The 15,060-nt window shown below is 40.5% G+C and overlaps 2 protein-coding genes across 7 annotated transcripts in view; both read right to left on the bottom strand.

Moving 5' to 3' along the window:
• Positions 1 to 4,613, bottom strand: part of LOC141768395 (uncharacterized) — a 6,358-nt gene extending 1,745 nt beyond the window's left edge. Inside the window, exons 1-4 of the mRNA XM_074636687.1 lie at positions 4,259 to 4,613; positions 2,794 to 2,929; positions 1,198 to 2,739; positions 1 to 888 (exon numbers count right to left, since the gene is read on the bottom strand). The exon at positions 1 to 888 is cut by the window's left edge and continues 1,745 nt beyond it. Of these exons, the coding sequence (XP_074492788.1) occupies positions 297 to 888; positions 1,198 to 2,739; positions 2,794 to 2,929; positions 4,259 to 4,613 (2,625 nt within the window). The 3' untranslated portion in view covers positions 1 to 296. The remainder of the gene's footprint in view (positions 889 to 1,197; positions 2,740 to 2,793; positions 2,930 to 4,258) is intronic.
• Positions 1 to 15,060, bottom strand: part of tp63 (tumor protein p63) — a 44,549-nt gene that overhangs the window by 15,092 nt on the left and 14,397 nt on the right. For all 6 annotated transcript variants that reach the window (XM_074634502.1, XM_074634498.1, XM_074634497.1 and 3 more), the window contains one exon: positions 10,098 to 10,355. In XM_074634502.1, coding sequence (XP_074490603.1) covers positions 10,098 to 10,355 — 258 coding nt within the window. The remainder of the gene's footprint in view (positions 1 to 10,097; positions 10,356 to 15,060) is intronic.

Genomic DNA, 15,060 nt, shown 5'->3' with positions numbered 1-15,060 from the left:
TCTGAGACGGAGGATAAAAGCCAGAGGAGACGAGGAGACAAAGGTCCTTTTCACATATTGTCTTCTTTCATTAAAAACTACAACCTGTGTTTGATCTGCTCTCGTCCACCGTTTGTAGCTTTACCTACGAAAAGTAATGAACTGTAATTCATTTACCGTATTTATCCCACGTAATCATGAACCAGGAAGTATAGAGAGGGGACTTTCACCAGGAGACCGCTGTTCACGTCCCGTAAAGAACCAGAAGTTAACGCTGATTTATCTGTCTCATAACTTCAGTTACAGAACTTCTGGAGTTATTTTAACCCAAACCGCCATCTTTTACTAAACCTAACTAAGTAGTTAACTAAGTAGTTTTGTTGAATAAACCTAACTAAGTAGTTTTGTTGCCTAAACCTAACTAAGTAGTTTTGTTGCCTAAACCTAACTAAGTAGTTTACTAAGTCGTTTTGTTGTCTAAACCTAACTAAGTAGTTTTGTTGCCTAAACCTAACTAAGTAGTTTTGTTGCCTAAACCTAACTAAGTACTTTACTAAGTCGTTTTGTTGTCTAAACCTAACTAAGTAGTTTTGGTGTCTAAACCTAACTAAGTAGTTTACTAAGTCGTTTTGTTGTCTAAACCTAACTAAGTAGTTTTGTTGCCTAAACCTAACTAAGTAGTTTTGTTGTCTAAACCTAACTAAGTCGTTTTGGTGTCTAAACCTAACTAAGTAGTTTACTAAGTCGTTTTGTTGTCTAAACCTAACTAAGTAGTTTTGTTGCCTAAACCTAACTAAGTACTTTGCTAAGTCGTTTTGTTGTCTAAACCTAACTAAGTAGTTTTGTTGCCTAAACCTAACTAAGTAGTTTTGTTGTCTAAACCTAACTAAGTCGTTTTGGTGTCTAAACCTAACTAAGTAGTTTTGTTGCCTAAACCTAACTAAGTAGTTTTGTTGCCTAAACCTAACTAAGTCGTTTTGGTGTCTAAACCTAACTAAGTAGTTTTGTTGCCTAAACCTAACTAAGTAGTTTTGTTGCCTAAACCTAACTAAGTCGTTTTGGTGTCTAAACCTAACTAAGTAGTTTTGTTGCCTAAACCTAACTAAGTAGTTTTGTTGCCTAAACCTAACTAAGTACTTTACTAAGTCGTTTTGTTGTCTAAACCTAACTAAGTAGTTTTGTTGCCTAAACCTAACTAAGTCGTTTTGTTGTCTAAACCTAACTAAGTAGTTTACTAAGTCGTTTTGTTGTCTAAACCTAACTAAGTAGTTTTGTTGCCTAAACCTAACTAAGTACTTTGCTAAGTCGTTTTGTTGTCTAAACCTAACTAAGTAGTTTTGTTGCCTAAACCTAACTAAGTAGTTTTGTTGTCTAAACCTAACTAAGTCGTTTTGGTGTCTAAACCTAACTAAGTAGTTTTGTTGCCTAAACCTAACTAAGTAGTTTTGTTGCCTAAACCTAACTAAGTCGTTTTGGTGTCTAAACCTAACTAAGTAGTTTTGTTGCCTAAACCTAACTAAGTAGTTTTGTTGCCTAAACCTAACTAAGTCGTTTTGGTGTCTAAACCTAACTAAGTAGTTTTGTTGCCTAAACCTAACTAAGTAGTTTTGTTGCCTAAACCTAACTAAGTACTTTACTAAGTCGTTTTGTTGTCTAAACCTAACTAAGTAGTTTTGTTGCCTAAACCTAACTAAGTACTTTGCTAAGTCGTTTTGTTGTCTAAACCTAACTAAGTAGTTTTGTTGCCTAAACCTAACTAAGTAGTTTTGTTGTCTAAACCTAACTAAGTCGTTTTGGTGTCTAAACCTAACTAAGTAGTTTTGTTGCCTAAACCTAACTAAGTAGTTTTGTTGCCTAAACCTAACTAAGTCGTTTTGGTGTCTAAACCTAACTAAGTAGTTTTGTTGCCTAAACCTAACTAAGTCGTTTTGGTGTCTAAACCTAACTAAGTAGTTTTGTTGCCTAAACCTAACTAAGTAGTTTTGTTGCCTAAACCTAACTAAGTACTTTACTAAGTCGTTTTGTTGTCTAAACCTAACTAAGTAGTTTTGTTGCCTAAACCTAACTAAGTAGTTTTGTTGCCTAAACCTAACTAAGTAGTTTTGTTGCCTAAACCTAACTAAGTACTTTACTAAGTCGTTTTGTTGTCTAAACCTAACTAAGTAGTTTTGTTGCCTAAACCTAACTAAGTCGTTTTGGTGTCTAAACCTAACTAAGTAGTTTTGTTGCCTAAACCTAACTAAGTAGTTTTGTTGCCTAAACCTAACTAAGTAGTTTTGTTGCCTAAACCTAACTAAGTAGTTTTGTTGCCTAAACCTAACTAAGTACTTTACTAAGTCGTTTTGTTGTCTAAACCTAACTAAGTAGTTTTGTTGCCTAAACCTAACTAAGTCGTTTTGTTGTCTAAACCTAACTAAGTCGTTTTGGTGTCTAAACCTAACTAAGTAGTTTTGTTGCCTAAACCTAACTAAGTAGTTTTGTTGCCTAAACCTAACTAAGTAGTTTTGTTGCCTAAACCTAACTAAGTAGTTTTGTTGCCTAAACCTAACTAAGTCGTTTTGTTGTCTAAACCTAACTAAGTAGTTTTGTTGCCTAAACCTAACTAAGTCGTTTTGTTGTCTAAACCTAACTAAGTCGTTTTGGTGTCTAAACCTAACTAAGTAGTTTTGTTGCCTAAACCTAACTAAGTAGTTTTGTTGCCTAAACCTAACTAAGTAGTTTTGTTGCCTAAACCTAACTAAGTAGTTTTGTTGCCTAAACCTAACTAAGTCGTTTTGGTGTCTAAACCTAACTAAGTAGTTTTGTTGCCTAAACCTAACTAAGTACTTTACTAAGTCGTTTTGTTGTCTAAACCTAACTAAGTAGTTTTGTTGCCTAAACCTAACTAAGTAGTTTTGTTGTCTAAACCTAACTAAGTCGTTTTGGTGTCTAAACCTAACTAAGTAGTTTACTAAGTCGTTTTGTTGTCTAAACCTAACTAAGTAGTTTACTAAGTCGTTTTGTTGTCTAAACCTAACTAAATAGTTTTGTTGTCTAAACCTAACTAAGTAGTTTCCTGTGAAGAGGTAAGTTTATTTTGAAAAGACTGTAATTGTCGCGTGTTGCTGGACATTCGTAGGAAAACAAATGAAAAGGGTGTAACAGCTTTGAGTATGAACCGTTGAATGAGGAAACGTTGATCTACGTTTCCTTCATGGAAGTATTGAAGCTGTTGTTCTAAAGTTCAGGTTTTGAGTTGAGGACACAGATTTGATGAGATTTGCTGAGATTGGATCCCTGAGATGCTGCAGACGACAGACTAATATGTGTTTTTCTGTATTCATAGGACTGCAGCGTGTTGAGGTGAATCATAGCTGCAGGTATCTGGTTGTTTGTTTGTGGTAATCTAAACTCTAAAGGGCTTTTCCACCTCGATTATGAAGAAATCCCATCGCCCATATCATAAAAAAACCTTTTCAACTCCTGCCTGCTTTTTAAAAAAAAATTCCCCTCCACCTCTCTCTTTCTTTTTCCCATCTGAGGGCTTGTCTCCGTGTGATGGGCGAGTCCTGACAAGCTTCTTGACACAAACAAGTCTCAGCCCCATCTCGTGAGGCGTGGGACGGGCCCGCAGATGTTCTCGGGACAAGCTGCGTCTTGCTGCCTTTCGCTGGAACACTCTTCTCTTTGAGCATTCACCTCCTCCTCATCCTCCTCCTCCTCCTCCTCCTCCTCCTCCTCCTCCTCCTCCTCCTCCTCCTCCTCCTCCTCCTCCTCCGGCGCAATGTGAGATGCAACCATCAAGCTTAACTCTCTCAAAAAGACAGAGCCCACTCCAAGAGAGCACAGGGTTCAGCAGAGAGGCACACCGTATTTACACAAGTATTATCTACAGGCCCTCAATCCATTACTGTAATCCTGCAGCGCTCCACACCGGCACATTCCTCTCCTTTGACTGCGGTGGCAGCTAATACGCACGGCAAACACCACCAATCTTCAGCCGCACAATGGCAGCATCAGTAGCCAACAATTGGCTGCCATTAATTCAGCAAAGCAAAGACACATCTGTGGATTGATTTGACCCGTAAAAGAGGAGCTCTGTCCGTGGAGACGGCAGGAGGGGCGACGAGGAAACGGCGTGCGTGGGAGCAGTTCTGGGAAATGTTGACGTGTGCGTGTCACAGTCATCCCAGACAGGAAGAGGTTAAGGTGTGGGTTAGGGATTATAGGTGTGTCTCCATAAGAAACAGTCATCAAACAGCACAGTACACAGTCCACTAAGTCCTGGGGAAGATCCCACAGGCCTTCAAACGGGGGGGCATTAGGAGATCTGTAGGCCAGACGTCCAGCGGCCGAGCTGCTGGCTTCACATTACTGGAGCTCTGTGACAGATCTCCTGAGATCAGCTGATGCATGATGGGAACCATTAAGATCAGCTGATGCATGATGGGAACCATTAAGATCAGCTGATGCATGATGGGAACCAGTAAGATCAGCTGATGCATGATGGGAACCATTAACATCAGCTGATGCATGATGGGAACCAGTAAGATCAGCTGATGCACGATGGGAACCAGTAAGATCAGCTGATGCATGATGGGAACCATTAAGATCAGCTGATGCATGATGGGAACCAGTAAGATCAGCTGATGCATGATGGGAACCAGTTAGATCAGCTGATGCACGATGGGAACCAGTAAGATCAGCTGATGCACGATGGGAACCAGTAAGATCAGCTGATGCATGATGGGAACCAGTAAGATCAGCTGATGCACGATGGGAACCAGTAAGATCAGCTGATGCACGATGGGAACCAGTAAGATCAGCTGATGCACGATGGGAACCAGTAAGATCAGCTGATGCATGATGGGAACCATTAACATCAGCTGATGCATGATGGGAACCAGTAAGATCAGCTGATGCACGATGGGAACCAGTAAGATCAGCTGATGCATGATGGGAACCAGTAAGATCAGCTGATGCATGATGGGAACCAGTTAGATCAGCTGATGCACGATGGGAACCAGTAAGATCAGCTGATGCACGATGGGAACCAGTAAGATCAGCTGATGCATGATGGGAACCAGTAAGATCAGCTGATGCACGATGGGAACCAGTAAGATCAGCTGATGCACGATGGGAACCAGTAAGATCAGCTGATGCACGATGGGAACCAGTTAGATCAGCTGATGCACGATGGGAACCAGTAAGATCAGCTGATCAATGATGGGAACCAGTAAGATCAGCTGATGCATGATGGGAACCAGTAAGATCAGCTGATCAATGATGGGAACCAGTTAGATCAGCTGATGCACGATGGGAACCAGTAAGATCAGCTGATCAATGATGGGAACCAGTAAGATCAGCTGATGCATGATGGGAATCAGTTAGATCAGCTGATGCACGATGGGAACCAGTTAGATCAGCTGATGCATGATGGGAACCAGACTGACAAGTCCCAACTCAAGACTGACAAGTCCCAACTTAAGACTGACAAGTCCCAACTCAAGACTGACAAGTCCCAACTCAAGACTGACAAGTCACAACTTAAGACTGACAAGTCACAACTCAAGACTGACAAGTCACAACTCAAGACTGACAAGTCACAACTCAAGACTGACAAGTCACAACTTAAGACTGACAAGTCCCAACTCGACTGTCAAGTCACAACTTAAGACTGACAAGTCCCAAATCAAGACTGACAACTCCCAACTCATGACTGTCAAGTCCCAACTTAAGATTGTCAAGTCCCAAATCAAGACTGACAAGTCACAACTTAAGACTGACAAGTCCCAACTCAAGACTGACAAGTCACAACTTAAGACTGACAAGTCCCAAATCAAGACTGACAAGTCCCAACTCAAGACTGTCAAGTCCCAACTCAAATCCAAACTCAAGTCCTAACTCAAGTTCCAAGTGTAGACTGACAAGTCCCAACTCAAGACTGTCAAGTCCTAACTCAAGACTGTCAAGTCCCAACTCAAGACTGTCAAGTCCCAACTCAAGACTGTCAAGTTCCAACTCAAGACTGTCAAGTCCCAACTCAAGACTGACAAGTCCCAACTCAAGACTGTCAAGTCCCAACTCAAGACTGTCAAGTTCCAACTCAAGACTGTCAAGTCCCAACTCAAGACTGTCAAGTCCCAACTCAAGACTGTCAAGTTCCAACTCAAGACTGTCAAGTCCCAACTCAAATCCAAACTCAAGTCCTAACTCAAGTTCCAAGTGTAGACTGACAAGTCCCAACTCAAGACTGTCAAGTCCTAACTCAAGACTGTCAAGTCCCAACTCAAGACTGTCAAGTCCCAACTCAAGACTGTCAAGTTCCAACTCAAGACTGTCAAGTCCCAACTCAAATCCAAACTCAAGTCCTAACTCAAGTTCCAAGTGAAGACTGACAAGTCCCAACTCAAGACTGTCAAGTCCCAAATCAAGACTGACAAGTCCCAACTTAAGTCCCAAGTCAAGTCCTAACTCAAGACTGACAAGTCCCAACTCAAGACTGTCAAGTCCCAAATCAAGACTGACAAGTCCCAACTTAAGTCCCAAGTCAAATCCCAACTCAAGACTGACAAGTCCCAACTTAAGTCCCAAGTCAAGTTCTAACTCAAGTTCCAAGTCAAGACTGACAAGTCCCAACTCAAGTCCCAACTCAAGTCCCAACATTACATCAGAGTAATAATATATTAAATTTTAAAAAATCATGAATCATTTTTAAATTTTGTATTTATTTGTTAAAACAAGTGCGACTGAATTTCTGGGGAATTAAGTTTTGACATTGTGGGAATGAACAGCGTTAACGTTAGTGGATTCAAGAAATGAATTGATTGATAGCACACTTTTTAAATACTTTTTAATCTTTGGACTCGGGTCAAAAGGCTCAAGTCCAAGAAAAGTCCCGAGTCAGTGGTGTTAAACTTCAAGTGGAGTCTAAAGTCATCAGATGTTTGAGTCCTCACCTCTGGTTAGTCGTGTCTGATGTTGGAAGCAGGTCGGCAAAGTGACACTTTATTTATCACAGATTTTTTTAATTCATATTTTTATTTAGTTTGCTATATTTTAGCTCTTTTTTGTTGTTTTTCATCTTTAAAGAAATATTCAAAGTGTCCACTGGGACAAAGAAACTCAGTTTGATCATCTGGTCTAAAAGGAGACGTTTTATGGAAGCTAAATAAAGCAAAATCTGCATATTGACCAGTTGATGAAAACAATGTTTTTGTGTTAAATGAGTAAATGTGGAGTTGTGACTCAGCGTGGTTCTGGTGATGAGAAGTGAAGTGAAGTGAAGTCAGACCAATCGGACCAGTCTTGCATCATGTGTTATGACTGCGTGATGAGGACGGGGCGTGCCTCTCTCTAACCACTAACTCTTCAGCTCCTCGACGTTGCACATCAAGACAAACACTTTTGTTTTTGGACGGTGAAAATGAGAGGGATGAGCGAGGCGGTGTGGGAATTAGGTAAATGTCACAATCCCACAGTCGGCGTGGCCCGCGAGGAAGAAGACGGGCCAGCAGCACGCCCTGACTTCACCCCGACCCACGGCGGTAACGCTCAGCAGGTTTTACTACAGCTATCCATACTACACTAATAATTATAGACCTGTTTAATGACCACTTATATTCAGAATGTCTCCAGTTGGCATCTGCAAATACTTTATTGTCAGTATTTGCATTTCAGCATCATTGTTAAGCAACTTCAAATTCACAAATCCACTATTATTATCACATTAATTCCTGATGTCCAATTATTTCAGAATGTGTGTCGTCTTTAATGTATTTCTTTGTTTTATTGGATTGTTTTCTCCTGATTGGTTCGTTTTTCTGCTTCTTTTTGATATTTATTTTTTTATTGTAGTTTTCTAAGTTTTGTCAGCTTTTTTAATATTATTTATCCTCTTATTTTATTGTTAGTTTTTCTCCTGAAGTTGAGGGGATGTCCGTTGAATAAAGCCATGGCTTCTTCACCTCTCCTGACACATTACATATTTTTTCATTATCTGGATTTTATGCAGTCTCATGTGGGTGTGCAAATAAATAAATAAATAAATAAATAAATAAATGATGTAATCGGCATCACGTCACACCACAAGAAAAAGTAAACATGTCACTTTGTGAGGGTGACGTCTCCGTCACCTACGACGTCCGCTAGGGTGCATTAACACACTGAACTGATCCAGAGTCAGTCTGCAGATAAGACATGAGGAAGGGAGGACGTGGTGGATCAGCAGCTGTCCGTCGGCTCGTCGTTGTGCGTAATGACAGAGCAGACGGAGCTGTTGGTCGTGTCGGTTTATGGAGCATCACATGGTGACATCTAGCTGCTCGGAGTTTCACCACACCTGGACGGACTGTCAGACCCTCTGTCATCAACAACCTACCGGTCAGCTGTTTGATCACAGGGAGCTGAGAGTGGACGTTATTAGAGGAGGAACATCCATCCACATTATCTAAGATTACAGAGGATTCTGGGTAATGGGAATGTCTCTTAAACTGCTTTCACACATAAACAGCAAGAAAATCACAGCGTGCGAGTGGACGTGTTCATGATGTTTCTATCATGACCGGCACAAACCGGAAGAATATAAACATGGAGAAGAAGGGTGAAGAAGAAGGGTCATTTACACGAAGACGCCAACAACGCCGCCGTTGTTTATGACCAAATTATGAACGGTTACCGCGGTAATCTGCGTCAGGTCCTGCCTCCTGCACGCTCTACCCAGGCGCCGCCAGGTCAGGTCTAGAAGGGAACCAGCAAATTGGGGAAATTCTCACAAGATGGTTAAGGGTTAGGCATTGATATCGAATAGTAAAGGTTAGGGTAGGTCAACGGGCAGCGAGTCTCGTGAGTGTTTTTGCAGATCTCAGATCAGCTTTCGCAATTTGCAAACGACGGTACGACAACTTCTGTGTCCGTCATTTGGCCCAAAAAGACGTTTTCCCATTGACTTATATTGGGAAAGAGACGTCTGTGACTCAGAGAATAATTTTTACATTACACCCACATTCTGCATTTTATGTCATGTAAACGTCCACAGTTCGGTTCAGACAAGTAAACCACTTAGTTAAGGTAAGGGAAAACGTCTTGGTTGGGCTTAAAATAAGTACGGAAACAACTACAGAAAACACGTCACAAACATCACTAATGAAAACAAAACACCGGTCAACAACGGTCTCCTGATTAAAAAGTCCTGTGTTTGTTGGACCCGTCCACCATCAGAGGTCTTTCTCTCTTTTTATTCTACGTCACTAACTCTTACCGTAGCATTTATACGTGGATGTGTTTGCATTACAGTCAGTTCAGGATACATGGAGTACAAATGACACGTGGAAATCAAGAAAGGCGTACTTATTGCACGCTAAATGCCTCGAGCATTATGGTGTCATTTATACACCCATTTTGAGCAACAGGAAGTGATAAAATGCTGACTCATTTCTGGGTTTTAGGACTCATTCCTGTAGCACCGTATGGGCCCAATGGATGAGGAAGATCACCGGACATTTTAGCTTCATGCACCACTGAGACGCTCTCATACGCTGCATCCTGTTCTCTCTTTACATCCATGGGCGCCGCCTCTCGCCTGAACCAAACAGAGTGTTTCCAGAACGGGTCTGACACGGACTCTCTCCTGTTGTGTGTGACATGTGAAACATATGAGAAACCGTCTTCATAGTGAGATGTGCTCGGTGTGTGTCGGAGCGTCGCCTGGGGTTCACTCCTGATTTGAGGCTCTATACGTCTCAGGTGACATTCCTCGCTGCCAGATGCAGTTGAGCAACGTGAATCAGCCTGAAGCACCAGATCATCAGATAAGGAGTTCCTCCTCCACCTCTACCTGACTCATCACTGAGGACGAGCTCATGAAATGTGGCTCCATATTTATTATAACCAGCATAGGACACATATATATATATTTATATATATACTGTATATAAACTCTATGACATGTGACTAAGAATATTTCAGTAATCAGTCGTAGAATAAAGAGCACAGAGCTGAAGGTCAACTGATCAACTCACTGCTCTTTGTACAGATAGAAAAGAAGGTAAAGATGAACTTCTCTACATCACACAGATCTTCTTGCTGGACCATGCAAAGCCAGAATCCCAGTAACTGTTTCTGGTGGGTGAGCGTCTTACCGTCCAGGTGGCGGACTTGGCTGTGCTGGACTGCTGGAAGGACACGTCGAAGGTGTGGGTCCCGGCGTAGTCCGTGTTAGACGGGATGGCCGGCGAGGGGGAGAGGGCGTCGAAGGTGGAGCTGGGCTGGGCGTAGGGCGATGGGGCCGTCACGTTGTTCTGTGCGTGGTCGTTGTTGTAGGGGCTGGTGGAGGTGGAGCCGCCGTTCTGAATGGTCTGGTCCATACTGTTCAGGAGTCCCAGGTTGGTGTACTGTGACTGGAGACAAGATGGAGACAACGACAGAATTACTTCACGATGCTCTAATCTGACAGGAAACTGTGGAAATGGACACGTTATTATGTGTAAAGGTGATATTTAATAGAGCTGCCAATCCATCGTCAAGTATTTAATTCTCTTATCAACATGGGAGTGGACTAATATGCTGCTTTATGTAAATGTATGTATATATTTATTATTGTAAATCAATGAACAACACAAAACAATGAGAGATATTGTCCAGAAACCCTCACAGGTACTGCATTTAGCATGAAGATTTAGCAAGTCCCAAAAAAAGTAAAAACAAAGTTTTTTAAAAAATTTCTGAAAAATATCAATATTTTAAAAAAAAAAGAAGTCAGAAAAAATGTCTGAAAAAGGTCAAAAGAAAGTCAGAAAGACATTTTGAAAAAAAGTCAAAAAAAGTCTGACAAATATCAACAAAATGTTTTTTTTTAAATGTCTGAAAAAGGTAAAAAAAAAAAAAAATCCAACAAATCCCCAAAAAAAGTCAAAACAAATGTCTGAAAAATCTGCTCCAATCATAACATGTCAAACTGCAGCCCAACAGGCAACAACAGCTGTCAGTGTGTCAGTGTGCTGACTTGACTATGACTTGCCCTAAACTGCATGTGATTATCATAAAGTGGGCATGTCTGTAAAGGGGAGACTCGTGGGTACCCATAGAACCCATTTACATTCACACATCTGGAGGTCAGAGGTCAAGGGACCCCTTTGAAGATGGACATGAAAGTTTTTCTTAGACAAAATTTAGGTTATGTTTTGAGCATTATTTAACCTCCAGCTAGTATCAGGTCATTAAGTCACTTAGTGAGAGCATCCACAAATTTTTTTCTGCTAAAATTAGGGGTATATCATCAGCATATTGGCGAATCAGAAATATAAATAGACACACAGATACAATATGAAGTACACATATTGTATAGCTAGTATGACATGGTTGGCACCGATGGATTTATCAGGTTTTATAGTTTCATATGATACCAGTATATCTTCACTCTAGCTTTAAAACTGAGCTGCTACAACCAAAAAATCACAAGTTGTGTTAATATGTTAAAGAAATTACTAGCGTTAAAACAAATTTGCGTTGACGAGTTATTATCTCGTTAACTTTGACAGCCCTATTATTTAATCATCTGTTAAATTACATAAACAATGAGAACATGACAAGAATTATCTCTCAGTAAACAGTTTTATAGTTTAAATTCATTTAATTTAATTTAACCTTTATTTTAACAAAATAATCCTGTTGTGATTTTGAATCTCTTTTCTAAGGAGGTCCTGGTCAAGACGGCAATTCATAAGTTTCATACAAACAAATACAACAGACTTTGAAATAAAAAAAACAACAACATAAAAACATAAAATATTTTACATAACAGAAAGAATAGACTTAAAACAAACAACAAGTTTTCATTCAGTATTCAAAAAACCCTTAAACCTGTTTTAATAATCTTGCATGTTTATAAAATAATCTAGTTTAAAGTGTCTCTGGAGCCAAGAGGAGGGAGCAAATACTTTAAAAGCACTAAAAATGGTGCTCCAACATACAGTTGGTAAAGTACTACATAACAGATAAGTACTACATAATAAATAAGTAGTACTGCATAAAACCTCTTAGTTTCAGGTGAAATACTGATTGACTTTGCATGTTGAAGGTTTTTAGTTTGAAACTAATGACAGCGTATCACATGTCAGGTGATGACAGGAGGAGGTGAAGGCTACAGGAAGTGGAGCTCTTGTTTCCATGGTAACGGAGTAACATAAACCATCTCTGCTTGTGTTTACGGGTCGAGCTGCTTCCTGAACCGACACCGTTAACACGTCCAACACTCACACAGAAAACACTCTGGTTTTATAGTGTCTGGATCGATGTTGTGATGATTCCTTCTCTCTCCGGCAGCCACAACTATTCAGACGGGAGGAATGAAACAGGAAGCAGAACCCACCTGGGTCGCCGCCAGCCGCTTCCTGCTGCGGCTCTGCTGGCTCTGCTCGCCATTCACCTCATTCCTTTCCATTTATAAACGACACATTCCTGGACGAGGTGCCATAGACGGCCATTAATCTCTCCTGGGGCCTCTCTTGTTTATTTCAAGCACGGCCGACCGACCACAGCTGTCCGCCTCACAGCCGTCACGCCGTCACGCCGTCACGCCGCCAGGTGTTGGTGTCCAGATGACCAAAACAACACACACTATTTAACTATTATCAAGCAATGTTGCTGCTTTATTACACACAGAGTCCACCTCAGTGCCACAGAGGAGCTCATGTTGTATTGAAAGGGTTAAAGGAGAAAACACGTGTGTGACTCAAACAGAAGAACTGGTATCTATTTATTTATTTTGGCGTGATTTAAAAGCAGGAAGTAGTTGGTGTTTTGAATGGAAATCAACCAGGTGACACCACTTCATGACTGGACGGTGTTTTCCCGTATATGTGAGGAGTCAGCGTTCCTGACATCAGAGTGACTCCGTTGAACTGTGGCGTAATCATCAGCGGCACTGATCCGTCCAGAGATGTACCCGACGCCGGCAGCTGCAGCGCTGGATGTGACAGGCACCAATTATCAACGTCACATTATCATCGTAGAGAGATCAGAGATAAAAGCAGAACGGCTAACACAGAAGGAGGGCCCTGAAGGGTCCACATGAACCGGAGGATGAAGGGTTAACAGTGAACGCATCACGTCTTGATGTTTAATGGAGTGGAAGTGGGATATCAGCCTTCACTTCCATCAGATCTTATTCCACTATAATACAGCAACCGTTTAATTAAAGAAGCACTTTAAAGATTCCTGCTGTGTGCAGGCGGCGCTGCGTTCAGGTCACACGGTATAAATCAGCGGCGTTGACGTCCTCAGCAGCCTCTAATAACGTCTCTGAGCCTTCAGCTCTTCTCTTTGTCTCTCTGATAAAAGCTGCTCAGCTACTTCAGAGAGACGTCCTCTGACTACAACCATGTGAATGATCCACAGCAGGTCGTTCAGCAGCACCACTGATTCAAACACTACTGTTTATAATAAATATACAGCTACTGCTGTATATGACCAGATGGATGAATGAAACCACCACATCTCGTCTCGTCTCACGCCGTGCCAGAAAAACTACTTTTATTTTAGTTTTTTTATCATCATGAAACATCAAGTCAAATAGCAAAAGGAGCCAGTAGCATTGGCTAAGTACTATAAGTTAAAGCATATAAAATGTACCTTCATAACCTATAAAGTGGGCTACAAGTATATACAAGTATACTTAGTATGAAAACTATTAAAGTAGTAGTATACTTTAAAGTGCACTTTCATAAACTATAAAGTGGGCTACAAGTATATAACTACTAAACTAACAGTATTCACTTGTACTATAGTTCATAGTATAGTTGCAGTACAAAATGACTATTCTTACACTTAAAGGTTTACTTTTATAAACTAAAAAGTGGGCCAATTTTAGTCCTAAGAAGTACTGAAGTAGTACACTTACAAGTATACTACTAGTACATTGATATTAATATATTAATGAACTTGAAGTATTCTACTTTTTTGTAAGGGACGAATGTCCAGCAACACGTGTCAGTTTCCTCTCCAGTCTTTTCAAAATAAAACTCCTCAGTTAGGTTTAGGTAAAGATGGTGGTTTGGGTTAAAATAACTCCAGAAGTTCTGTAACTGAAGTTCAGAAGTTACAAATAAATCAACGTTGACTTCTGGCCTCACACGGGGCACCATAGTGGTCTCCTGGTGAAAGTCTGGCGTTTTTAGACCCACCAATCCACCCTGACCTCCTCGCTATACGCCGTTCACCGCTCTCTATACTTCCTGGTTTTTGTCACGTAACTTCTGTACTTAAGATTCGCCACTTCCGATGTTATTTTAACCCAAACCGCCATCTTTTCCTAAACCTAACTAAGTAGTTTGTTGCCTAACCCTAACCAAATTGATCTTTTCCTAAACCTAACTAAGTAGTTTATTGCCTAACCATAACCAAATTGATCTTTTCCTAAACCTAAACCTAAGTAGTTTTATTTTGCAAAGATTGGAGCGGAAATTGACAAGTGCGTCACGTGTTGCACAAAAAGTACGTTGTTGAAAGTCGTGCTGAGCGTCACGAAAAAAAGGGAAAGTCATGTCTATGAACACGAATCAAATAGATTACATTTTGTGATTATCTCATGAACTGCTGTGAGACTGAGTTGTACATTCACATGCTATAAAAAAAATGCCAGAATTGGCCAAAAGGCTATTTTCATCGGTAGTTGCTGGCCGACATGTTACAGAAAGATTCATAAAGAACAGAAACATGACATGCAGTTTAAAAGTTGTAAAAGGACACAGAGTTGTTAGATTTATACAAATAAAAGTGGTGTCTGATTAATAAGTTAGAATACGTATCGTGATACAGGGGTTACCATTCAATATATCGCGATACTGTAAGCAAGGAGATATATCGTGATTTTTTAAATCTAGTTCTAGGAAAACTGCATTCCATTTCATTTTTGCACCCATTTTTAACTTGTAACTTTACATTTTTCTTGTCAACTAAACTTAAACAAGTTGAACATTTAATTTAATTCTTGCAATTGTTTCATTTTTGCAAAGACGGTGAATCTAATGTCGATAAGCCTCATTAAAGAGAACGGAGCTGCGTTTCTTTTACGTTTTTCGGTGCTAACATGTTGAACCAGATCGG

The sequence above is a fragment of the Sebastes fasciatus genome, chromosome 5 (genome assembly GCF_043250625.1).
Source record: "Sebastes fasciatus isolate fSebFas1 chromosome 5, fSebFas1.pri, whole genome shotgun sequence".
NCBI lineage: Eukaryota > Metazoa > Chordata > Actinopteri > Perciformes > Sebastidae > Sebastes > Sebastes fasciatus.
The sequence above is the reverse complement of the archived record's forward strand: the minus strand, read 5'-3'. Positions and strand labels throughout refer to the sequence as shown.